Source organism: Xylocopa sonorina, chromosome 18, assembly GCF_050948175.1.
Source record: "Xylocopa sonorina isolate GNS202 chromosome 18, iyXylSono1_principal, whole genome shotgun sequence".
Lineage (NCBI taxonomy): Eukaryota > Metazoa > Arthropoda > Insecta > Hymenoptera > Apidae > Xylocopa > Xylocopa sonorina.
Window position 1 is genome coordinate 4,162,446 of NC_135210.1, and position 27,094 is coordinate 4,189,539.

At 42.4% G+C, this 27,094-nt stretch overlaps 2 protein-coding genes across 5 annotated transcripts in view; one reads left to right on the forward strand and one right to left on the reverse strand.

Annotated features, from left to right (window-relative positions):
* The first annotated feature begins 223 nt into the window (after positions 1–223).
* On the forward strand, positions 224–2,137 carry LOC143431614 (mpv17-like protein). Its single transcript, XM_076908504.1, has 5 exons — positions 224–602; positions 756–964; positions 1,628–1,740; positions 1,818–1,888; positions 1,958–2,137. The coding sequence occupies exons 1-5, from the start codon at positions 468–470 to the stop codon at positions 2,120–2,122; spliced, it is 693 nt and encodes a 230-aa protein (XP_076764619.1). The 5' UTR covers positions 224–467; the 3' UTR covers positions 2,123–2,137.
* A 3,283-nt stretch (positions 2,138–5,420) lies between these two features.
* Positions 5,421–27,094, reverse strand: part of Step (cytohesin steppke) — a 42,772-nt gene continuing 21,098 nt past the window's right edge. For all 4 annotated transcript variants that reach the window (XM_076908298.1, XM_076908300.1, XM_076908299.1 and 1 more), the window contains 5 exons: positions 9,633–10,238; positions 8,629–8,740; positions 6,657–6,884; positions 6,166–6,235; positions 5,421–5,763 (listed from right to left, as the gene is read on the reverse strand). In XM_076908298.1, coding sequence (XP_076764413.1) covers positions 5,676–5,763; positions 6,166–6,235; positions 6,657–6,884; positions 8,629–8,740; positions 9,633–10,238 — 1,104 coding nt within the window. In that variant the 3' untranslated portion in view covers positions 5,421–5,675. The remainder of the gene's footprint in view (positions 5,764–6,165; positions 6,236–6,656; positions 6,885–8,628; positions 8,741–9,632; positions 10,239–27,094) is intronic.

Consider the following 27,094-nt stretch of genomic DNA (forward strand, 5'->3'; position numbering starts at 1 on the left):
ATTAAGTGTGTTAAGCGATCATTGCTGGGCGACTGTATGTGTAGACTTATATTTCTGTTATACTTATGTGATAATTTAGTATAACTTTTCGTTCTATTTCGTTCGCGTTCTACAACTTGTATAATTTAAAAAAATATATATATATTAAACGAAATAAACGATATAGTACGGCACGAGTTCGTGATAAAGAAATTGAGATAACATCACAAGCAAACATCTTTCTCACAATAAATTAATATTACTTGCATCACGGTTGATAAAATTGAACAGGTTCTTACATAATCGAAAAATTATTTCTTTGATCTAAACTACATATTCGAATTTTAAAAGCATGCGTCAATGTCAACATTCTGATTCTCTTTAATCAACAGGTTTTATGGTTCCTGTATATAACACAACGCGTCAAGTTTCAGATAATAAGGTGGATGGCAGAGGGTATCAGACACGTGTAGAAAACTTTCGTAATCATGTTCCTGTCTAGGTTATTGGAAAAATTGAAAAATTCGGCACGAAAAAGACCTCTGCTTTTTAATTCGGTAATATACGGTTCTTTTTATACTGGTGCGGAATTTACACAGCAAACTTATAGCAGACTATCTAAGGTAATGATATACATTCTCTTATCTCCCCTTTACTTTTATGTTTGCTACATATTTTTTCTTTTTTGCAATGTATTTATCTACTTCCTATCTTATATGTATATGTGTAATTTTCATACATATTGCTATATAATCGGTTAATCAATTCGATGGTAGTTACCATTATCACCAGTATCAACAAACATTGAAGAGACAAACACATTTAAAATTGAAAGCCCATTATTTACTCGGATAAGGAAATTTAATGAAAAATTGGGTTTACTGGACGAGGATAATTCATTGCAACTGTGGAGTTATAATTGGGCTCAAATTAAGCGATATGCAATCTATGGCTGTTTCATTGCAGGACCAGTATTACACGGATGGTACCATGTATCACTTTTTATAATTTTTATACCAAGCTTTCTATATATCATTTTCTTACTTTCATCGTTTATCACTTTATGCATTTATTGTTGTACAACAGTGCACTTTTCATATAGTATGCACACACAAAAGGAACGTTTCCATTGATACAAATATATATATCTATCAACTAAAAATTAAATATTTAAAACAAATCTAAATAAGAACAATAATCATCATGATTATATTAAAATTTAGAGACAAATGAATTTTATAAAAATGAATGATATGCACATATACTATATACTACACGTATATTATATATGTAATTAGTTTTTTGATTGCAATGATGGTGATCTCTTCTAGACACCTATTACATATTATAGATATCAACATTAAATGAACTGTCTGTTTCCACTGGATGACGATTGCACGATTGCATTCATCGGCACGCAGACCTTCTCTCAACTTGTCACTTTCGGTGAGCTTATTCAGCTTTGCCATTTGTATAGACACAAACCTCGCCTGTACTGTTGTCATGAATTATAACGATAGAATAATTATAGTTAGAGATTATGTCATGATCAATTTGTTAACAGCAAACTCTTTTCTTTAATATTTGCTTGTTAATTGTTAAAAATTGGCACAGAATTAATTAAACAGTTTAATATTATGTCTATTAGGTACAAATGGCTGGATTCGTTCTACAAAGGCAAAACTATGAAGACCGTTGTTCCAAAGCTTTTGGTCGATCAGTTTATTCTTACACCACCACTGATTATAATATTTTTCATCAGTGTGTATTTTGTTTTTTGTTTTATTTACTTATGTACCTATATAATACAGTAATATTTTTGGTTGTTTACGTTTTAGGTATGAGTCTGATGGAGGGTAAATCAAATATGTTCGATGAATGTAAAGCAAAATTTTTTCAGACATTCAAGGTAATTTAGTTAAAATCCTAAAGTTTAAAAAAGATTTGTATATCTAATTGAAGCTTATTCTGATTTTAGACCTCATGCGTGTATTGGTTACCAGTTCAATTCTTGAACTTCTTGTTAGTACCACCATCGCTACGAGTTTCTTTTGTTAGTATCGCAGCTTTTTGTTGGGTGAATATACTTTGCTACTTAAAAAATACACCTGTATCCAAATACAATAATAATCATGTAAACTGATACTGATCTGTTGCGTTAATGTCTCTACTTTTGTACATATACAATTTCTTCATAAATTTAATACATATATATGTATTATAATACATATATATATATATGGTACAAATAAGGTTACGTACGTAACCTTATTTGTTGGGTAACACAATGCCACTTAATTAACCATATAAATAAGATCAATGTTACCTTAATCGTAATGTTCCTAGTTCCTAGTTATTTTTGATGCCCTTCGTTTATTACATTTACTGCAGCAATTCTCAACCTTTTTGTGGCATGGCGCAATCGAATTACAAAACAGCACGCGGTGACAGATACCACACTACTAATGCAACGGTGCCGAACTTGACTGCGTACGCATACGAAGCGCATGCGTGCTCGAGGTTGAGAACCCCTGATATATGAATTAAATTCAAAATATGATTTGAAACATAAATCAACATGAAATAAATTGAAAATATTGTATTTCGCCTTGATTAAAATGAAGAGCAGTAGGAATAATGCGTACAACTCTTTATATTTATAAATCACGATATATAAAGAGCTGTACGATTTTTTACTTTTTTACGAAATGGAAATATTTATTGATTATGTTTAAATTAATACATATAAGGTCGTAAATATAGTACACAGGTCATTATGTATACATAACAGTTATTAAGTGAAAGTAATATACAACGAAATGTACAAATTCTGCGCTATAAAGTACAGTCCTTTATACAATTCTTAGATTGAATTAATCATTTTACTAAACCGCAAGTTTTATTATTCTTTTTGCGTCCAGTTATCTTTTTTCTATCTTTAGTATTACAGCTTGCTACTCTTACAAGTTTATGATCAGCTGCTTTCGATTATTTTTAAAACATTATATATACTTCTCATTCTTGTTATCTTTATGTAACAACGTATATTAGCGTCTCCTGCAACAGTTACGTACAACTTGCTGTAGTAAAAGTAATTAATCAATTTTCTCTCGAATAAAATATAAATTATATTACACCAACCGACAAGTAATTCTCCAAGGAAACATGACACGAACGACGTGAACACTTTAACGAAGCAATTCTCCTAAACAAACTTTACACAACTCCCTAACAATGCATGACCAGTGTGTTTCTTTTTATACCTATAGTTACTGCAGCACTGTAGAAGAAAAGAAATATATTTATCGATATTCCTGGATAAATATTACAGACCAATAGTGATCAACACAATGCACTTGGAATTGTTTGCATAATGTAGTTGCAGGCAGTAGAAAAAAAATGAGTAAGTAGTCTGTACAAAATTGATTCAAGGACGGGTCAATAGCCACGAATCAATTACCTCTGAATAGTCGAATAGTAGTGTGCATTCTCAAAAACTACAATTGGGTATAAATCACTGTTTTACGGAATAGTTATATATTCTACCATGAATAGCGTAATGTTACAAAACTTATGCCCTATTAGTCTTGACCCTATATAATTATTTCTGCGTTTCGTTACTCAATGTATCATAATAAGGCTTTTTCGATGTCTGACTCTCTCATGTGTAATGAAGAAGAACATATTTAATCTTAGAGTCCCGTCACGTATACCTTAAATATGACGGATCAGCTACTACGACTAGCTTGAACAAGATCTCAAAGGCACCCGCATTTTTGCCTTTTCACACACAGCTTCCCTTTTACATATCGATACGAAATGCAATTACGATGCAAGCTCGCTAGATAATCGCTAAGCTGGAAGGATCTACGTTTAGAAATTGCGATACGGAGACGGATCGGTATGATTTTTTCAAAGTAGAAACGTATAAACAATAGCGAGTATGAACTACTGTATACGATGCATTTCTGTACAATATGTACTATAATTTTTGTGTCACCAACGTAAGCAAAAAGAATTACTTTGCATTGATAGCTGGCAGACGTGTTTGTGTTAAACGGTAGAGCATGGTCGAAGCCTTGGATTGTACCATCGTTTAAATGATTCAAGAAAAAAAAAATGTATGGTTCTTAAGATTATGTTCACCATTTCAGTTTATATTGCGCGTATTTAAATACTATCTAGATGCAGGTTCTTGACTGGATCTCATCAAGTTGCTAAATAACTTTCGTGTACTATCGTAATTAACATATTGAGATATATATATATATATATATAAATATATATAAACGCATGGAGCTACACGACTCGTGCGTAATCTGTATATTTATGTATACGTATACAGAATGTCCCAATATTCGACAGACGACGTCTAATCGACATTACTGTTGAGGAATCTCCTACTATTTTGACTACTCTATACGCTCTGTGATTATTCAGTATTCTTCATTAATAACTCATTAATAAAACTGATACTAGAATTTTCGCAAAGGTAGTAATGGTTTGAGATCACCTCAAGGATTGTTCTTAAATCATTGTCTTTCGAGCATTGGAATACTCTGTGTGTGTCTGTGTGTGTGAGTGTATATATACATAAATACATGCATGCATATACATATACATACATAAATAGATACATATACATGTATATATATGTACAGTCAAACATGAAGAAAAATTGTAGCCTACTGTCACGTATAATTGGCTAATCGTGCCATACCTAAAACCTGTACGACAATGTACAATTTAGAATAACTCTGGCATATCGAGGAAACGTGTTCTTTTTTGTTTTTAACTAATCTTATCTCTACACATTTCATTCATTTTTTTCAAATAAATACACGACTATCACATTAATACACGCGTCTTATAGATTCGTTTTTGCGTTTGATGTCATTTTACGATCGCAAGGAGAGTATTTTGTCCCATTACACTTTTTAAATAAGTCCGTCTTGTTCTCTTCTCTTTTTCTCTTGCGAAGAACGCTGAAACGATATTATAACACGCGAAGAATCGATATAAAATAAATATTCTGCCCGCTATTGGGCTACTCTAAAGCTGCCAGAAAATAAGAAAGATTTCACTCTTTCCAAAATTGTCTGTTCTTTGTTCTGGACGAATGTAGCGTCCCATCGTTCGTTGAGTTACACGCGTCTTATTTTTTAACGATTTTCCTTTAGCATCTCTCGTGTTTCGTCTCGTGCCTAATTTGTACTCGTCCAGTATCCTCTTCACTACAATTGGATGTACATGCTTTACTAACTTCGAACGTGCAACAATTTTCAATTTCCTTTCTCGCTCGTACATTTCTCAGGCAAAGACTGCATCGAGCCTATAATGGAAATTCATTGAAACAATGCGTATCTAGGCCCCTGAACCGTGGCGTAATTTTTATATAAAACGTAATATCCAACGATTATCAGCCAATGGCCGATCATTTCCTTCTTTTTCTTCTTCTTCTTCTTCATTCTTATGCTCTTCGTGTTCAATAAACGATGCCACATCAAGCAGAACGATCCATCGGTAACTAAATGGAACACCTGCATTGTACTACTAAATCTTGCACGTGTACTTGGATGGATCCTCGTCCAGACTCGTTTGATTGTTCCTTCACGATCCTGATGAAGTCGCAGGCTCGTGAATAGACAGTCTTGTGTCTCGCCAGGCTTCTCTCGAAACCGTGTCCGTGGTGAAGTTTAACTCTTCGAATGTACGTTGGTCTTTTGCGCCTTCTTCTTTCTAGCCGCGAGCATGTCGTAAAAGGGATTGTGCGATATGCTTTGCCTGCAATCAAAGATTAGAGTCAGAATTTGTAGAAAACGAATTACATAATTTTCTAAGGCACAGTTCACAATTTCCAAGTGTTACCCATGCGACTAATGTATTTGGTGAGCTTCTTTGGATTAAAGATTTCCTACGTTTACTCTAAACGCTCTACTGTAACGTATGCAAGATAGTTGTGTGATAGATGTGTTGAGCTTGCAATTAAATTAATTGCAATGCCTTCACGCTCAAAATCTTTCTCTTCTTTAAAGAAATGACTTTTATAACAGGTACAGTTAACAATTAGCAACTGAATTCGTTTATGAAACCACAGACTGTATAAGCTTTCAACAAAAGGATCGCGGCAGTGTTAAACAGCCAAGTTTCCTTTGAATTATTCACCTGGCACGAATGACAACCTACCGCACGCATTTAATCCATTCTTCCTTTTCCTCGTCCGTGGCCGCGGACATTCTGTACACAGTGTGCTTGCCTGCAACAGTAACAGAACAACAGTTACAATGCGGCTGTAATTACCGCATGCACGACAACGCGCTATGAAAAAAAAGAAAGGTCGCGTTAAATGGCAACGTGACACGCACACAATTCGATCGTTCCATGTGAGAAAAATGGCTCTACTCGGCCTTCCTTTCTGTACTCTATTAATTATCTTTGGGCTTTAATTCGTGGAATTTGACGTACACTTGAAATTGTGACGATTTTCTAAAAAATTCTAAAACTAAACTCAAGTTTCAAGTTTGTACTTGTTTCAACAATTTATTTCTTTACTCGTTTGGAGGTGCATTAGATGCTCGATGAAGGGTTAAACGGGTTAGTCGGGAAAATCGAGTGGACGCGGTGTCACAGGTCACGGCGCCGGTTAATTAACTCTTGAAGGATCCTCTGGCTAGTACCTTCAACAACTTTCCCCTCGCTGTCCGTCTTGCACGCCTTGATGAACTCCGAGCCGGCGGCGTACAGCTCGAAGCAATGCGGCTTGTGCCGATCCTGCACCTCTCTGACCTGAATGTTTTCCAGCGGAATGATCCCTCGTGGCTCCTTGTCGGTCGTGTACTCGAAGTAATAGAGACAGTTGTCGTTCAATATGAACCATCGCCTCTTCCAGCTCTTGTACCGTCCGCCTGAAACAACCACCACCACCGTGCCGGATTTAAATGCCAACGATCGATGCACGAATCGTAAATGCGTTATTTACCTGCTGTCTCCGTCAGGGCAGCAGAGGGACAAAGCGATACGATATAAGAAAATAGGTACAAGGCACGACGGTTCTAGGTCTCGTTTGTCTTACAGGGGATTACTTCTGGACCAACGTTTCCCAAAACCGTTTTCATTTCTATGCGTTTCCTTCGAGCGTTATTGGAATTGCTCGTGTCGTTTAATATACCATGAGGGTACGAGCAAAGATTTTCTAAATTTATTAACGCTTTGCACGCGACGCTTTTCCAGCAATTTTCTATTTTCATATCAATATCCAACGTTATCCATTTCAATAGAAAATTTGAGAAAATGTCCTCTCAGAGGGGCATCCGAGTGCAAAGAGTTAAGAGAGAGAGAGAGAGAGAGAGAGAGAGAGAGAGAGAGAGAGAGAGAGAATTGAGAAAGGTAAACTCCTTAAACATTATATTTACACAGAACGTGTTAATATTATAATTTGATGGTGCATTTTTTGCTAGTTCCTTCATCGACTGGATTTTGACACACGACTCGAAGAGAAAATACCAACCATCGCGTCCCATCTTCGTACCAGCGGCAATATCTTTGGTATGTTTGGGCATAATGCTGAAAATATTCGAGTCATCCGTGGCGTTCAACCACCGTGGTAAGATACAGTTTGGGAAACGTTGTCACAGGATGTTCTCACTCGTCCTTCTAACCCTTTATAGCGTCAACTTATCGTTCCATCTGCTCTCGATTTTATACTGCGAACGGTTTGCTCGATGGTGAATTTTTTTATCCTCGTCGCGGCTTTAATGATCGCTTCTTTCGCACGACCAGATCGAGCGCGCTTGATCCCTCAATTTATAGAGGGAACTGCTGTTTCATGTAGACTTTTTCTTTTTTTCTTTGCATTCTGTTGAGAATCGTGTAACGATAGAGTCTGTCGATATAAAGATACATTTAACAGAAAAGGTCTGTTCCACGAAAATATCCTCGAAATGAAAATTCATTACCTCCAACTTGTTGAAAATAAAACGAAACTTCAGGCACTACGTACAGTTGCAGACGATACTATTTAAAGACAAAGGGACAAGTTACTTTCTAATGAATTACTCTCATTACAAATACACAGGCTTCCTCGATATTTCCACTTCCTCTACGAACCACTTCCACTTTTCTATTAACATTACTACGAGGCCATACTTGGGTACAATCTATTCAGCTAGGTGATGCGTTTAAAAAACAATCGCTCGTGTGATAAGCAGCTTGACGAACTCTGGAATAAGCGTATAAGTGTAGGAGATAGTTATATCGAACAAACTTCGGTCCTCGCATTCTTCATGGCTGCATAGATTACGCGAAAAGTTCCTCTATCCGAACAATTATTCTCTACGTGTTCCCATACTCGAAAGCGTGTCTCGTTTTTAACGATACGCTCGAAAACAGTTCGCTATAAAGGGTTAACAACCTCATGCACTCGTGACATCCCCGGGAAGGAAGGGAGTTGCATGCGGGAACGTTCGCAACATTATTCGATGGGACCGCGTCACCACGGACGGCATTCCTTCGGCCCTCCCTCTTTCTCTGCGCCAGCCACACACAAAAGAAGTTTTTCTCATTTCAGATCATACCGGGTCAAGAGTAGAAGAGAAACGTCGGGAAGGTCGTGGTCGAATTGTACTTCAGACGAGCTACGAAAGGGATTACCTTGCTTCCAGAGCCAGCCCTCCTTGTCCGGGTTGAAGAACGTGTGCATCAGGTCATTCCCGTCGTCCTCCGGTATCTTGAACGGCTCCGTTTTTATACTTTCGTATAAACTCTGCAAAAGGTGTTTACCATTTAAACTCTCTTTTTTACAATTATCAACTGTGTACGTATTTCATGGGAGAAAGAAGAGGAAGAAGAGATGAATTACAGCTAGATGGGACACGATGCATACAAAATGCAACTGAAACACTGCTGTAGCAATGTACACCAACGTGGTGCCTCTAATGCAACCGTTTTCCGCCGCGGTGAGACGAGGCGATTCGCTGGCGCACTGCGTCACTTTGCATTAATCTATCATTAAGGAATCACCGCAACGGACTTCCCCGTTAGCCGGTGGATTCGTTCTAATCACCACGGATCGGTCGGGCTGCGAGGCGACTTGTGAAGCGCGCCAATTGCTTTATATCCTGGCCATGGTATCACGTGTCTCGAAACAACACCGGCTGAAAGGTCGCTAGCTATTCGTGAATGCACGTCAACGACGTTATGTCGTATATCTATTGTATTAAGAATTCATCGCGTTTGCTAGGACCCACTTGTCTCCTAAAACCGTTTACTGACTGTTATTCTAATACAACGGACGGTAGATACCATTTGGCTGGCCAATTGCTGTATTTACTGAGACCTAACGACTACTAACCGCTACAATTCGAGCGTTAATCAATTACTGACAACGTTTAGCATCAATTACCGAACACTTAATGCTTAGTACTCCGGGTCTAATAAGCATTTTCGCAGCGTGTCGCCTCGCGCAACTGTCAGAGAAGGAAGAACGTCTCGTCCTGAGCCTGGCAGCGGATAATTTACCTAAGTAATTTTGGAACTGTTTTATGCAAAAGAAATACAGCAAACGTCTACAATATTTCGGGAACCAGAAGGTTAAACGAACCCCTGCCTACAAAAATAGGAGAGTGAATCAGAGAGGAGGCGTAAGATGCACTTACAACGAGGAGTTCGCGTGGCAGATCGCCTCCATTGTTGATACCGCGGTTCATGGATATGAACTGCTCCACGCTGGGCTTGTCCTTCACGCTGGGATTGTGCAGGGACGTGTTCAGCATGATGATGGCGAAGCTGAGCACGTAACAGGTGTCCGTGTTCGTGAATATGTTCGGGTTCAGCTGGCAGTACCTCTGCGCGAAGCACTCCATCATCCTGTCGATCTTCTGCGCCTCGCCTGGCAGCCTGAACGACCAGAGGAACTGCCTCAAGGCCTGTACCAGAATCAGGTCCGTGAAGTCGTGCAGCTCGACGAATGCGCGCAACACCCTCTCGTTGAAGTCATGCCGTTCGCCGAGGTAGTCGCCGATCGCGGTCTTGTTCAGGCCCTCGCCCTTGTAGAGGAACTGGGCGACGTCCTCAGGCGTCGCCGCTAGCAGATTGTGCTCGATCAGGTACTCGATGCCCTTCTTTGGGTCCATGTTGAACTTCTTCCGTCCGATCGACGTCTGTTTCGCCTTGTTGGACGGCTTGGTCTCGTCGGCTGCGTGGCCGCCGCCCTCCATCGCCTCCATCTCGGCCACCACCTCGCCCAGCTCATCTTTCAGTTGCTGCGAACAGAACAGGACGGGTCAGGGAATGGTGCACAGCCACGGCTTCCTAATTCTTGCGAGAGCTTCTCGATCTAAGAGTTAACAAGAGACTCACCTCGTTCGTCGCGAACTGAACGATCAGTTTAATGTTAGTCAATGGTAAAAAGAGGCGTTTAGAAGTTCTTAAGACTAGCACATATTGGTATACATTTTATGAATGGTTCTGGTTTAATTAAATAGATCGTACTCGATGCTGGGTTCGACGATCGTTCAGGGTGATTTAATTAAGCGAAAGAATGTATTTTACAATAAGGAAGCGAAAAAATGTGGCTTGGCAAGAAAAATTCGAGGACAGGTCCATTAAAATATCATCGTTCAAAAGTTTAATATGTCCCTCCTGGTGTTCTTTTATTTTCCTGATCGTTACCGTTCCCCCCATCGTTTTCTCCTTCCTTTCTTTGTAAAAATCTCTAGTCCGACTGCACCCTATGTTTAAAGGAAGTCCTTCATCTGGCGCGCCTCTTATCTTTCCGATCTAGATAAGCGAAGGAGAACCTTCCAAGGGTGAATACCGAGAGGGAAGCGTCACGAGTGTCACACCCAAGTGTCCCACCCGCGTAGGCGTTTATCAAGTTCCCGTTCACAATGCGCGTTAATGATAAAAAGAGTTCCACGAATAGAATTTTTATATATGAACGCGGCCTTCGTTTAAAGATAGAGATTACTGCATTTTAAAATGCGTTACATTAAATTGCAGGAAAAGCGAATGGAATTCCAGCGAAACGAAATTTAATTCTTTGCGCTCGGATGTCCCCTCTGAGGGGACATTGCAAATCCAGCATATCATTGGGATGAGGGGAACGTCGGAATTGATGGATTATTGCGGAGGTTAAACTTATTCCACCGCAGCTTTCTGATCTTGTATTGCTGATGGAAAATTTCTTTTGCTTAGAAATGCTTTAATTTGCGAACCACGAATGTTATAGATGGATAGTACGTCAACAACTGCACATACGTGGCACGAGGACTTCCTGCCGCGTGCACGAGTCTACTAGTTCAGCCGCGAGTTCCTTTTGCGGCATTTCCCCGCCGCACATGCCGGATTTGGACGACATTCCACGTAGTACCGTGCTCATTTTCGTTTCCTTCGACGAGCTATTTACTAAACTACGTGGCGACCATCGAAACTGCTCGATCGAACGATTCCAATCGCTATTCGTTGGCCACCTATGTTTCATAAAAGGGAACGCGCCGTTTGCAACTCGAGCCTGGTCAATCTCGTGCACGTACGAGTCGAAATCTCGACCCTCCAGGAAAGATTGCGAGCAAAATCGCACAACTTCCATCGAAACTGGAGTCGACTTTCCCCATTCGCGGTGTGGATCGAATCAGGAACTAATTAAACCGCGCTTAACTCGATTTTAATCGTACCAAGCATGTGGAAACGAAAAACTTCCTCCTCAAAGCAGAAAAGCAATCTCGCGCGATGTTCAAGCGTCCCAGGAAAATCACAATTACGGAAATCACGGCGAAACACGATCTCTTGTAAAAGCTGGGGGGCGGGGGGAAGGAGTTACAGCACGCGTAACACAGCGGGAAAACGAGCGTGCATTTTCATTCGTCGAGAAAATAGAAATGAGAAACGACGAAATAATATTTCCATGATGTCGTACGTGCATGTACATGTACTTTGCGTCTCTGTGTTCCACGGTTATGTTTTGACCCGACCCCGCATCCAGGTGCACGCCAGCTCCTGACCTTAATCCGGGATCAGACGCTTCCGGAAAAACGCTGTCACGTCTCTTAATTGCGACACAGCGCCGAGGAAAACTTTGAAACGCGCCTCGTTCGTCCACAATCCTCGACCAACAGGAAGAAATCGACCGGTTTCGGTTTCGTTTGCCATCGAGCAGCGTACAATTCTCTCCATCGAACAAGTCATTTTTGAAGTACATAAATCAATAATTTTCATATTAAAATTGGAATCAGGATCAAGGATGCGTTTCTTTTACGAGTACAAATGGGTATGGTAGAAACGAATTGCTTGTAGGTGGAAATGGTTTCGAAATACACGGATTGATGGAAATGAATGCGTCAAGCAAAGTGGCTTTAAGTGTCGCAACCTTGCAAAATATCCTCTTAACTGTGCGTTGTAAGTTAAGTGCGGTTCGAAGGAAAACTTAGAAGAGACTGTATGACGTTGAGAAATTATATTTCTTCCTGTTAATTACTGTTCGAAATGTGTGATTGTCATGATACAATTGTGTACGATGGCTGCTCTGTGTTAAGTTAATTATTTTTCATGCCGGAAACGACTGATAATCGCTCCTGTTATGGTACGAAAGGTTTCGAGACAGAAGCTGAGATGAAAGACACGATGACTCAAGCCGAAAACACGAAAAGTCTAGGGAATACAGCTCGATGACTAAGAATTCGTTGCCTCGAGTGTTCCAATGTTTCCCAATACAATTACCCAATCCATCGTGTCAATTATAGCTTAACTAGAGCTTAAAAATGTTAATTAAAAATGTTCATTTCTCATGTGAAATATTTTCCTCCTTTCAAGTAACGATATTCCCCCTTTTAAGTAACGATATATCTCGAGTAAGAGACAATAAATGGACTAAGAAGGAGAAAGAAAGGCTGGCCAAGCATTTACTCGAAATAATAGAAACGAGGGAAAGGGAGAACTCTCCGAGGATCCGGTCGGAGTAAATTTTCCACTTCCTTTCAGCCAGCTCGTTCAAAAGCTGTTTATCAAGGCCCTACGCCCAAGGAAGTACGGTTTATTTTTAACCGGATACATTCACGACGCGTTCCACGCGTTTACGAGCAGGACAACGTCCGTTTTGTCATGGGACACTTGTCGAAGCCGACGAAAGAACGACGCGGGTCCGCCCTTCGCCTCTAAAACGTAAGACGCGATTTTCGCGGCTCCGTTCGGTCGCGAAACAGCGGGAAAGCGAGGAGTTCGTCGAAGACGAAGGGATGGGAACAGAGGAAAGGAAAAATCGATGGACGCGTGCAAATGTCGCGCGATATCGTTGCGATCTCCGTTGGCCGGCAGCGTTGCGATGGAAAATGACGCGAACACGCGACCATAAAATATTTATCCACTCCGCTGGGAAAAACGCTGGAAACAAACTAAACGCCGTGCGTTCGAATGTTGCGAATATGCAGTTTATCCTCCGCGTTTTTTCCCTTCTCGTTCCGTAGAGTCACAACGTGCAAACCCTTAAACGCCGGTTTTTCCCGATTTTATTTTTTCTCGTCGAGGGTGGTAGAATTTTTTTCTTTTTTTCTTGGCATATATATGCGGGAACTTTGCTGAGTGTTCTCCATGCCCAATTAGCGAGGTCAGATCTCTTCGATCAATTGAAAAAAATAACATTTTCTCACGTACATTCGTATCGATATCAATCGATAACCATGATTAAAAAAGATGATAAAGTGGCCTCCAATCGATTAATTTCGTGCGACGTTTACATATTTCACGATATCAGAGACTGACAAACCCTACACAGAACATCGACATCAATTATTCCTTTCAACCAACTGTAACAATTTGCGTTCATCGTATATTAATCGCTATCTGGTTTGCGTTGCTGGCAATTTCACAAGAACATAAGCTAGTATCAACATAATTACAGCCCTGTACTTTGCTACATCGTCTCAATTAAATCGAATTAAAATCCTTTGAACTCACCGTTCTTTGGGAATGTAGAGCTCAGAAGGTTCTATCTTGATTAAATCGCGAGGATTAATCCTTTGAACTACTGTTGGCGCTTGAAATATTTGCGATTGTGATACTGTAGGCACTTGGGAAGACTTGTGAATCAATTCCTGCCGTATGGCGCGTCTCAAAGTCCACCATAGTCAAAGGGTTGAAAAGAAAAACAGCTCTCGATTCTAGATCAACTTCGCCACTTGGAACGTCGGAACACTGAACAAATTTGATCGAAGTGGAGCCACGGAATATCGTTCCAGTGCAAAAGGTAAGGGTGCAGAGGTGAACGACAGGGAGGGCTGCGCGCGATATACACCCTCCTGAAGGCGTGCACCCCTCGATAGCAACGGAGAGAGGTCGGAGACGTTGTCCTGGGTATACCGTTCGTATTAAGCACGTTTCACGTCGCTCTATTTGTTATTCAGGTTCCCCGATCGGTGGTTTACCTGCGGGGAAAAAAGGAAATTCCTACGCGTCACTTGAGATGTGCAGGGTTTCCTTTATTTTTACCTCGGCCAAGAGAAGCTAAAAATACGATTGCAGAGATTGTAAATTTCGATAAATTAATTTCGGATCGTCCAAACGTGTTTGACTACGGATATCGTAATAATACACTTCTCTGTTTCGTGGAGAACGCTGTTCCTAAATAAAGAATATTATTTAGGTTTGTCTGGGGAGCGTTGTACGGCTGAACTACCCCTGTCATGTTTACTATCGGAAAAGGAACTCTCGAGCTACCCTATCTGCACAGTATGGTTGAACCATTCCAAAGGGGTTAATATAGACATGCAAGGGTTAGAGGCATGGATCAGTACACCTCGAATTTCACATTTCTGCTTTTGATCGAAACGAAATCCTTTTGTGAGAATCCTCGCCTGTCGATAACTATCGTATCTTCGTTCAAACAATATTTAAATATGTGAAACCTCTCTCGTTAACCGTTCTTCATCTCATTTAGAGTCACGAACAGCGGTTCGAGAACTGGCGATCGCGTCGATTATCATTGGAGGGTGAAAAGAACAAAGGAACGGTGAATATCGACGCGTGTCGAGGACCCGGAGTACGAAAACGTCTACGTAGAAACGCGACGGTCGTTAAGCCACCGGGTACGTCTGCGGAAGGTGTGGCCCTTTCTCCTATAAGCTGATCGGAGGGGCGATATAACGTCCCAGAGGGAAGGTAGAAAAACTCCACTCTCCCCTGTACAGAGGCCAGCCTTTTTTGCGCAAATGAAATTTCTGCGACGCGAAACGCTTCGCTAATTATGTTGTCTTCTACCGACTCGATATTTATAATATTCATATACCAATTACATTTATTGTTCGTCGAATACTTGACAAAGCTACCATCTCGCAATATCATCTCCTAATTACACCGTTTCATCTATCATCGTCACGATATTTAAGTCTCGTCTTAACTGTACTGCCTTCACTTGGGAAACAAAATTTTCCCACGACCAGGAAACAGAAGTAATTATTCCTCTTAAACGATAAGGTTTTGCCTCGCCATATCTCCCCCCAAAACCTCATCACCGATATCAATTACGAGCTTCCTCTGCAACCCATTCATAACCCATCTCTCTCTCTTGCTCTCTCTCTCTCTCTCTCTCTCTCTCTTTCTCTCTCTCTCTCTCTTTCTCTCTCTCTCTCTCTCTCTCTCTCTCTCTCTCTCTCTCTCTCTTTCCATCAATTTATAGAATCACCAACAGCAGCTAGATAAACGACACAATTTCGACGGAACAAACGGAAGACTCGAACTCTGACACGTTCTGTAGGACAAGAAAAATCGTCTCGTTGCTCCTAGCCTGAGTATCTTAAATCCAAAGAACCAGCGGACTCTCGTCTCGTTCCTAAAAGGGTTGCTCGTGCAAGAAAAAGGAGTAAGAAGCGATCGGTCCGCGTCAGCGACGCGGAACCACTCTCCTTCTGGCGGTAGCCGGGGAAAAAAGGCGACGGAGGCCGGAAGTGGGCCCTCGTTGTCTTCGATGGACCTCGTTAACGGGCGACCGCCGCGGCGATACAGCCAGAACCACGGACAATAACATTGGTCGTCTGCACCGGCACGCAACGGTATTGTCTGTTATGCAGCCGCGTTCCTTTTGTCCGTTTCTCAGCTCCACATCCGGCCACGGCCCCGTCCTTCTTCTCTCTGCCTTCGCCCAGCCGACACGTGAGAAAACGGCGTGACTCTTGCGCATAAACCGCGCACCCGTGTCGGGCCAGACGCGAGAACGCGAACCGTCTGTGCCTCTTGGCCCGGTAAAAATCGATCGTCCCTCCGATTCGACCTTGTGTAACGCCGGCCCAAGGGCGTACCGCGCTATTCAATGAACGCGGCTGCTGGGTCGCGACGCTGGCATCCGGTGTGACGCGATTCGGTCAATGGAGGAATTGTTTCGAGCAACTTGGTTAAAGAGGGAATGAGCTTTTCTGGAAATCGACGATGAAAGAAGTCGACGGGTAAGTTCACTTTCAGAAATTAGAAGTTTCGAGCGCCGCGGACTTTTGGAGGAATCCAGTTCGAAGGATTGAACGACGATGGTGAAGAAAAGGCAACTTCCTTGCAAGCAAAGAACCGTTTAAGTAGTTAGGCTGGAGGATTGGAGGAAAAGGCGCGCAACAGCTCCCGATTTCTATCGTAATTTATACGGGAACGATGCTATCGCAAAAATTGCTGGGCTCCTCTCGTTAATAAACTCGTCTCGTAGGCTTCTCTTTGGTGCGAGTTTAATGAACCTTAACCTTAACTCTGATGAATCCCACCGAGTAGACGCTCAACATAATTATTAACCCGTTACACATCGCGTTGCTCCTACGAGCCTGGTTCTTCGTTTCTAAAATAACACGGGTTCGCGCTATATTTGTCGTTGGATCAACTGGTGACTCGGTCTTTAACGTGTAACACGCTCTAAACGCACCAATTGCTGTTTTAATTGTTCCTCCCGCCTTTCTTCTTCTCTAGCTTCCGACTTGCTGGAGATGATCTTCATATTGTCACCTTTATTTTTACACGTCGACCCCATAGACGCTTTTATTAATCATCTATCACGCTGACCTCATCCCCGTCTAAGGAATTACTCCCCTCGAGCGAATCGGGGGCAGCACTTTTATATCGATGCTCCACTATGTATATTTTCAGCCGAGTGTGTCTAAAAATGTACACCAGTGCCGTATTAAGGTTTCCACGTTACTTTACTTAGTTGAAAATTAAAAATAGCTTCGAGGACACGTTTTACTACAATTACGGAGCCGGTGGCTGGTTACCGACCCGCGGTGTGCACGTTCGAAACGAAATAAACAGGAATCTCTCTGATTTTATGATCGATGGACTCGTAAAGTTTTAGGTGCTCTCGGATTTTACGATCCGAGATAACTTAACAAGCTCCCCGCTAGCCTCTGTTAAATTAATTACTTCCTGCGATCGATTCAACGCCTTCACTGATTTATGCGCGATAATCGACAAAGTCCGTAAAGAACTCTTCGTCTCGGTCTTTGTTCCCATTCTACAAGAAATAATATTACATTCGAGCGCTATCGAAGCATTACTGACGTATCGTGGACGATAATGATTGTTCGGATGAAAAAATTGCCAGTCAAACGTTCGACGAAACGCGATTCACTCGTTCCTTCGATACTACGTTTCGACGAGCAACTTCTAAGGCATGCAAGGTGTCGCACGTTGGTTAGCATTGCTAATAAATGTGTTTGTCATCATCGACAGAAAATACGAGCTGCCGTTCTTACGCGACCCCTTCGATTAATTCAATGGATGACAATGCGTCGCGCGTTAAACGAACCGGATGCCTTCGCGGTACAGGAAGTCTTCAGGACGCCATTTTGGCGAACGCGACCCAACTGCATCTCGATCGAATGAATTTCAATTTATGACGTTAACATTTGATTGTGGTAAATACTTCTGGAAGATAAAAAAGTGTTTCCGTGGAATTCGAAAAATTCCGAAGGTCGATTCTCTTCTTTCCCATTATTAGCTCGCGGAATTTAACATTTAACCATTGTAAATTGATCCTCAGCGTCTTTCAGCATTCCCATATCGAACAATGCGAAATCACGCGGTGGATGCGATGGCGATTTGCATTTTAAAGTCTCTTCCAGATAGAGGAGCATCGCGGAACAATGAATCATTCGCGAAGCGAGGAGAGTGCCGGTGTGTGTGTGTGTGTGTGTGTGTGTGTGTGCGAGCATTATCATCGTTCCCGTGATAAACACTTACGTAATATCGAACGGAATACGTACGATGTACAAAGCGTTGTTCAAGCTATTCGCGCGGCGAATGGTGGGATTGGTTGCGATTCGTTTGGCTTTGCAATTCTCAGGATTTTATCTCGATGCACGCGCGGAACACAAGTTCAAATCATTCGATTATCCTCCTCTATATTTATATTTAACTCTATTAAAAAGGGTGTTGCTCGTCTAATGAATGAATAAATAAAAGATTATGAGAAACGTGCGAACAATGGAATCACCGCATATTTGTAACCATTAAAAGAAAACGATACTTCGAGTAGAAAAGGACTTGCTAAAGCACCGAGTCATACCGGGTTTTCCAATTTTTTTTTTAAATGTAAACTCTGTATCATTTATCGCCGAGGATAGTTATCGAGGCAAGCAGGCCTGAAAATTAACATTTCCAAGCGATTTCATAATCAATGGGAGAAGGAAATGAACGTTCTCTATCGCATCCTGCATGCATCACGGTGCACATTGCTCTTCCTCGTTGCGTCTCAGGATGGCATTCATTTAGGGACCGTTCGCTGTGTACTCTGTGTTTTCTCTTTTCTCTCTTCTTATTTTCCTTCTGTTTGCGACCCATCCTGACAGACCGTATCTCTCATTTTAGTAGAAAAGAAACACGGTCGAGCGGAGTCCGAGAAAAAAGAGCGATGCAGCTAAATGCACCGCACTAATTGCGTTCTGGCCTACTGTTTCATCTGCGCTCGAAAAAAGGAGCGAACATTTTCGAACTAGATTTTTCTTCCCTTTTTTCTCCTTCAATTTTTCGTACGACCAAAATTTCTGATTTCTTCCATTTTTACATTTAATATACTTTACGAAACAACGACGATATTTTGGAGAGGACTGTTGCAAACGCTGAGTCCAGACTGTTAACCCAGAATTGAGAGTCTACAAAATGGGTTAAAAAAGAGAGTCGTAGTCCAGCAACCCGGGGATTTTCCACGAACGTGAATTCGATCTGTGTACCCGATCACTTGACCCACATGAGAGCTGGGCTTTTAATCACGAGCCCCGTTTAATCGTCTAGAAATTGAAAGCTTCGCTGCTCGACTGTCTTTTGTTGCTTCCGACGAGGCCCGAAAACACGGTACGAGCCGATCGAACCTGTCGAAACCTTCCACTCGATCGTGGGAAAGAAATTCTCCTCGTCGAGTCACCGAAGCACGACCCTGACACGTCTCATTTGCCTAATAAGCCTTTCTACGTGGCATATAGATTTCGTTGACAAGAATTTACATTCTTCAACGTATCCAAAACTAGGAGAATCGAAGCGAGAACTTATCGAATAAAAATTCGATATTCTTTGTTATTCTTTTCCTAAATTTGACGAGTCTAAAGTAAGAAAATAGCCACCAACTATGATTACAGACCTCTGAAGAGGAAAACTATTCCCAAGAATCTACGTTGCCACGCGATATTCGCTACCTCCATCCCTCTTGATAGAGGAAAGCAAAAAAGCAAAGTTAGAGCAGCATTCGCATTATTGTGAACGTGAGAAAGCATGCCAGTTAAAAGTCCTCTGGAAGATGCACCCTGGCCATCGTGGAAGATTCGCACACGCTCGATGGAAAGAAAGGAAGCTCCTTTTCCACGTTTTCCTCGATACACTTCTGTCGAAGGAAACAATGCCAGGCTCGCTTACAATGCGCGACCAGGAGCCTCCGGGAATCTGCATCCGCGACGTCTTTCTTCTACCTTGCTCACGGAAGACAATGCTAGTTATTTTCAACCGAGGACGGCGAACGAGATTGTTTTCTTGCGCGAAACGAATCCAAAAGATTCTAGGAATCAAGATTCGTTGAATTGCGAGGCATGAAAGAGCCTTGGTTTATAAAGGATGATATAAAATTGACGAAGAGTTGAGTAGATTTTGGGAAGGACGCAGCTTCGAGAATCAGTCATAGCGAAACACAAGGGTTCTCGAAGAGTCGTCGTGCACCATTTTGCTCGCGACGGCTCTTCGCAACCTCGTGACATTCTACTAGAATATCCATCGAATTGGCACGGATGCAACGGGATGCGATTTAACGCGGTTACGCTCGCGATTAGCACGGTATTTTCCCTGTTCAACGGAACACACCCTTCCTATACAGTGATTCTATTAATCCGTTCATTCACCAGGACACGTAAGCCTTCTGTCATTTCTGATTCCTCCCACGCGCGAGATTCAGAACGAATTTTCATTTTACTTTCTCGTCTCTACGACAAACGATTGCTTTTGAAGACGATTTTCCCTACGAGGAAACCGGTTTCGATTTTATTGCCGATTCATATATATAAATGAGGGTACGCTTATGAAACGTAACTCCAGACGAGCTAAGATACCAAAATGGTTGACCCTTGAAAGGGAACGGTGGCAGATGGCAATGCTTGTAAAAAGAAATGTAATTCTGTAAACCTGTTGACGGCTCCGTTTTGACGTTGGTCTTTCCGACAGCGAAGGGTTTAGAGCGTGCCCACAGCAAAGTGGCCGACTGATGGGTCTTGTGGCGTGCGTCTGCACGTGCACGGAGGATGCTCCTAAGGGCGCGACCGCACGTGATGGGATTGGAGTTTGACAGGAAACAGAGACTTGAGCGTTCAATAAGAAACAGTGCCAGGCTCTGGGGAGGAACTTTTCGAAGTCGGTGAGGTTCGATTGCTCGTCATATCATATAGAAAGAACTCTCGAACTGGATTCTGTGGCACCCTGGGTGCCACCAGTGAGAATAACGCGAGTTTTCGATTCGCCTGGTTATCTCTTGCCACGGTCCATAGGTCTTGAATGCAGAGTGTAAATTCACTGTTGCACTAACAGAACAAGACAATACTAATGTATAGTTCAGGGAGTGCACGTTAATCTCTAATCATGTACTGACTAATTATTCACGTTTGCTCATTGTGAACCGGTATATGCAACTTTATTCCTGTCCTTCTATACGTATGATATTATATTTAGATGACATAACAGACATTTCGTTGGATGCGTTATGCAACACGAGTGCGTACCAGCGACTAAATTTACAGAACGGGGAGCTAAAGATTAAAGTTAAATTTTTAATGCATTTCTTCCCTTCTGTTCTTTGTTTGAAAAGAACAATGAAACTATCGTCGACAATTAAAGACAATAAAGATATTCGTATATCTAAACCATCTCAGATTCATCGATTCACCAAGAAAACAGTTAGCCTCTGCGTGGAATAATTCCCAAGGTTTACCAGAGACAGCAAAGGACGTATCTTCGTGCGATTACCGGCTCATCAAGATCAATGCTCGCCTCGCTTGTTAGGCTTGTTAAGCCGTCTAAAGTGAAAACCAAGATACCCGTCAAAAGCACGCGAACCTCGCGCTTCCGCGTTCTCGATCGTCGTGCATTTCTCTCTTCGCAGTCGCGGGCTTTCGCCCAAGGAAAGTACAAAAACATTGTTGCATGCCCAACTCTCTGATAACATTGTCAACGCGATATAAACTCCTTAAGACTCATCTCAATCATGGTTTCCGCAGTCCAACTGTTCTAACCTCCGACTCTGTTGAACCCAGAATCCAACAACACCCGCTCGCTTGGTTCCTCGACAAGAAAGACCATTCTTTTTTTCTTCCTTTTCCCATCTCTTTTCGGAGGTCGTACGGAGAACAAGAGTGTCCTTTATCGAGTCCCTGTGCGAGCAAGAAGGAAAGGAAGATAAATGAGACTCACCATCGATAGCGGCGTTCGTTTTTCGCGACGCCGAGCGTGAACGCGATGATAGAATGCGCGGTTTCCGCCGCAGGTTATTGCACAGACATCTCTCTCCTTGTGTTTTCGCCCGACGATTTTCTTTCACGTAAAATTGAAATATATCTGGGGATGAGAAGATACGAGCAGCGAATAAAGACAGTGGCCAAACGGTGCGGTCGTGGATTTATATAGGCGGGATGATGTAAGGAGATGTAGAACCTGGGCGAAATACGCGCGTTGCTCGAATTTAATTTTTTACGCAGACGAATAAATTAGTACTTGTTTTCATTCCACATTTTCTCAATTTTTTCCATTGGCTAGACAACTAAGGCTAACTCTCATATCATTTGTCGATTTCTGTTGGCAGATTCTATGGGACCGTTCAAATGTTTGAGACTCTGTTATGCTACTAGAGCAAATCCTACTCGACTGGAGCAAAGCTAAAGCTTTCGATTATGGAGGCATTGATTCTCTGGCAAGGGACGTCCGGATTACTGATTTATTGGACCAAGTCGGTCTCCCCAGTATATCCGGTGCTTTAATAAAGTCTAGAGTTACGCTTATTACATTAGTTTATATACAATCTTCATCTTCATCAACAATTTTTCATTATACGAGGCAAATAATTTACACAAAATTAAATATATCCCTCTTAAATATAACTTCCTCAACCACGTTATCTGCATATCATCGTTTAGAAGTATTAATACTTCAGAGACGATACTTCAGAAACGATAGAAATTCCCTCAACGTGCAGCTCGAAAATCCATCGTAAAAAGGGGGGCTATAGAAATGGAGATTCGTTGATGCGATCCCGTACGATGTTCACCAGACAGACGGTGTGTTTACCCTTCCCGCCACCATTTACCTAACACTTCCTTCCACGCAGTTATCGAGCACCCTCGAGGTTGCCGTGAAATCGCGAAACATTCCCACAATTTCCTTTTCCCTCTCATTCGCGCAATTATAACCGAACCCGCCAGTCCCCGACGCGTTCCCAGCGTAGACTCTCGTTCGACTCGTTGTCCGATATCGATCCCGTCCAAACCACCCGCGACATTTTCATCTGCCTGTGCACATGTACGTCCCGCGTCCCATTATCATCGAGCGCAAGTATCGACCAAGGGTGCGGGACGCGCGTGGCGATAATTAAAAAGCTATGTCATCCGCACGTGAAATCAAGATTCTTTGGTTTAACGCTGGTCGGACTCGTTGGAGATTGTTTCGCCTGACGTCGGTCTTTTCAATTTCGTACGTCTCAAAGTTCCAAGCTGTGCGATGATTCTTCTCAATTTCCACGTTTCAAAGTTCCAAGCTGTGCGATGATTCTTCTCAATTTCCACGTTTCAAAGTTCCAAGCTGTGCGATGGTATTCCTCAACTTCCACGTCTCAAAGTTCCAAGTAGAATCTTGTGTTGCAGTCACTGTGCTATTCTGGCAAGTGTACAGTGCGCAATCAATTAAGCTCTTCTCATAGAGTAGCATAGCGTTAAAAAAGGAGCTCGAGCGGAGCCAACGCGGGGAAGGTAAGCGCAGAGACTGTTCAGAAAGCAGAACCGGGGAGTGTCTGAACCGGTGTCCGCGGCTAACGGCCCGGCCGTCGTGGAAAAGAGGGTTTACAGTCGTTAAAAGTCCCTGGAATGCGGCGGCTCGACATTTCTGCGCCGCGCGCCGCGGCGCGATCCTTACGCGTCTCGAATGTGGTAAGCTTCTGTTGCAAAGAAACCAGGGGTCATGCGAGAGGTTTGCGGATGTTTGCCAACGATCGCGCGCGTTTTCGTGGAAGAATCGCGGACTCCGTTTATTGTTCGTAGCCGTTACGCCTGCAATTTCCAGCGTTTCGAGCCATTAACGCGTTGCCGTTGTAATCCACGTGAATTCCTGGCGAAGAATGTGGATCGTGGAAGTCGACGTGTGGATGTAGTATGAATGGTAGAGAGACACGCGATCAGTTTTAACCAAGAGACGCGTCCGGGTTCTCTTTCTTCCTGTTTTTCATACACTTAAACGGCTATTGTTATTTTACAGCGTTGGTAGACGCTGAATATTCATGCCGGGTCAACGCGGCCGTCCAATTGGACAAACTTCGAAAAATATAGTGTATTTAAATTAATACTGTTATTTTATACAGACGAAATTGAATATTTATCGGGAGATCCACGTGGCACCTAATTGAATAGACTTTGTAAACTATACACCTTTCTACAGTTAAGCCGCTGTGATAAACGCAATTCGCCATGATATCATGTAAGCTGCTTCTGAATTAAGGCTGACACAGCACCGACAACATCGTAATGACGATAAATAAATATTCTACTCCAGAATAGATGACAAAGAAAGAAATTTGTGTCTGCTGGCAAGAAGTTTCCATTTTTAGATTATCGATGATCCAACGCTAATAACGGAAGCTATTCTCATGTTAATTCCCAACTATCCTTAATTTGCCCCACGTATGTTCGACTCTTCGTGTTTGGTATTAATATTTATACCTTAATGGGATATTCCACGTCCTCAAGGCTGGTAGCTGGTCTCGATTTGTGAAACACATGTCTTTTCGTACAATCGACGCCAGTCCCTTCTTATTTCGCCCCGTTCCTGGTCTATTTCAATCCGATAATAGCTCGTGCAAGTTTATTTTGGATCGCCGTAGACGAGCCGCTGTTTCTGTTACACTTCGACCGGCTACCTGGCTCGTGACACGCTTACACGGCTCAGAAGTGGACTAAAAGTTCATCTGGAAGTCATTTCAGGATCTTTACGCTGACTGTGACGCATCGATTCGATTATTCTCTGTTGGCGATCTTATTAAGATGCAAACCTGCGGTGGCCACAAAGAATATTGCGTTATGAACATGAGATATCTCCAATTTTCGTTCGGAGTTCTTTCAGCTCTACCAAAATTTCGCGAGGCTTAACCAGTCGGAGAGGAAAGAAAGTAGAACAAGAAGATTAAGAACGTTACTCGGCTCAAAGCGATTTGTCCCGCGGGAACCGTGTTCGCGTCAACAACGCCGGCTTTCGTCCCGTTTTTTTCCGACGACCTACATCGCAGCCACGTCTCCGACATGGAAAAGAGAAGATGATGCGGCTATATTTTTCCGACGGTCAGCGGCCTTGTAGCGTCCTTGAACGTTCATTCGCTATGCAAAAAGATGACAGCCCGATGACCGTGAAATCAGAAGACGTCTGCTGTTGGAAAGTACCCGTGGTGTTCCAGCTCCGTTACTCTTTTTTTCCATCTGGCAATTTATCTAACTTTTTTTTTTATTTCCCGACAGTACATCGTCGTCTCGCAATATTCGCCTTTCAGAAGGCTCTTTCTCTCGTGTCGATTCATCCTCTTTTCATTGATTGCCTCCTCCATTTTACGGTGGTCAGGAAATGATCCTATAATTATAGTTTTTTAGGGAAAATATCATATAACGATCATGAGCTTCCAGGCTAATTTAAGCTCATGCCTATAAGCGATGTCTAAATCGCGATGAAGGTGATTGAACGCACTTTAATTAATTTCTTTTAACTTAGAAAGAGACCATCATAAAAAATTCTACTGGGAACCTGTCCTTATAGAAAATCCAGGTACACATTCGAAAGGAGAGACAAAGAAAGCCGGTCAGAGTGACTCGTATCTGATCAACGGTTTTTTATATCGAACAGCAGAGATGCCAGACGGTGGCCATGTGCCGTAGTTTCTATTCAACGCGTCCACAGAAACGACGCGTGGAACCGGGCTGAACTTTCACCGCTAAATTCCTAGTCGCATCCCTGTTATTCAACGCTGAAATACGGTGATGAACCAGCCGAACCATCGATTACCAACCTGGCGACCATAATCGCGGCGCTTAACGACGCCATTCGCGAGAAAATAAACACATCCTTCCGTGCGTAACCAATGGTTGCTACCAGGATGATCGGGGGAAAAATTTGTAGTCCGTGGACTCCCCGTGCGATCTCCAGAGAAACTCCTGTGGTTCAAGCATTATACTTTGCATCGTTTCATCGACAGAAGTCCCCTCCTTCAACGAATTTCCATCGCAAGATCGGTGCAAACGATCGAGAGAAGAAAACGACGGAAATGCGGCAAATGATCGGGAGAAGAGAACGGAGCGGAAAGATGGTCGTAAAACATAAAAGTGAGGGGTCAAAGGGTGATAAGGGAACGCGAAACGGAGCATGAATTAGCACGGTGATACGCGTCCCCCGGAATGAAAACGACACGGCTCGTTGGAAACGCGGGGACGTTATTATCATGCCCGAGCGGGATACCAGTTCTCCGAGCTACGTTCCAGTTCCTTTCTTCGCCAGGTATTCAGCGAACGGTCCCAGTAAAGTGACCTCTCAAGGCCGTCGCAAGAGTAACAAGAGAGAAGAGAGGACGAGGGAATTCCCCCTTTCGCTCGGTCACCAGTCGCGTGGTTTCATCTAACCGGACGCGACCGCTACCGAACGGAACGGAAAGAGCGTCGGATAAAAAACTGCCGAGCGATTAAACGCTAAAACAGTCGGTGTCTTTTTAATTCATCGTATCAAGAACAATTTTTCCCCTCGTTTTTCCATCAAAATTATTTTGATCGCGGCACCGTAAAATTACAACCTCGTTCAAACCTCGTCACGACAGCTCAGCGTTTAGCGTCATTTAGAATGGGGACGGGCTAATAGACGATTCGCGCTACACTTTTTATCATGCGATTTTTACGAGTCCTCGTTGGCTCATTAATTTTTTTTTTCTCCGCTATGCAAGTGGAAAATGCGAGGAACCAGCCGAAGAAGAACGTCTACAGCGAACATTACGTGACGTTACGGTGCTAAAAAGAAAAAAAGGTAAAATAGCGCTAATAAAATTACGAGCAGTTAATTTCGTCTTCCGCAGCTAGGACGGCCGAAGAACGAACGATTTTGCCTTTGAAATTAGTCGTTTCACTTTCTACGGGTTGATTGAAATTACACGCTGCAATGAACACAGGCCGCGTTTCGTACTCGATTATAACTACGATCCTCCGTTCTGTCGTAATTAACGCGACTCCCGCTGTTACGTGCAGTTATTGCGGTTCTATCGTCACCTTCGTTAGCTTTAGTTTCCTCTTATCGATAAATCATCGAACGTTCTGGTCTTGCATAGTCTCGCAAGAGTAAACATAATACAGCAATAATCAAGGAATTAAGAAATTCGCGCGAGGTCTGCGATTGCACTACGACT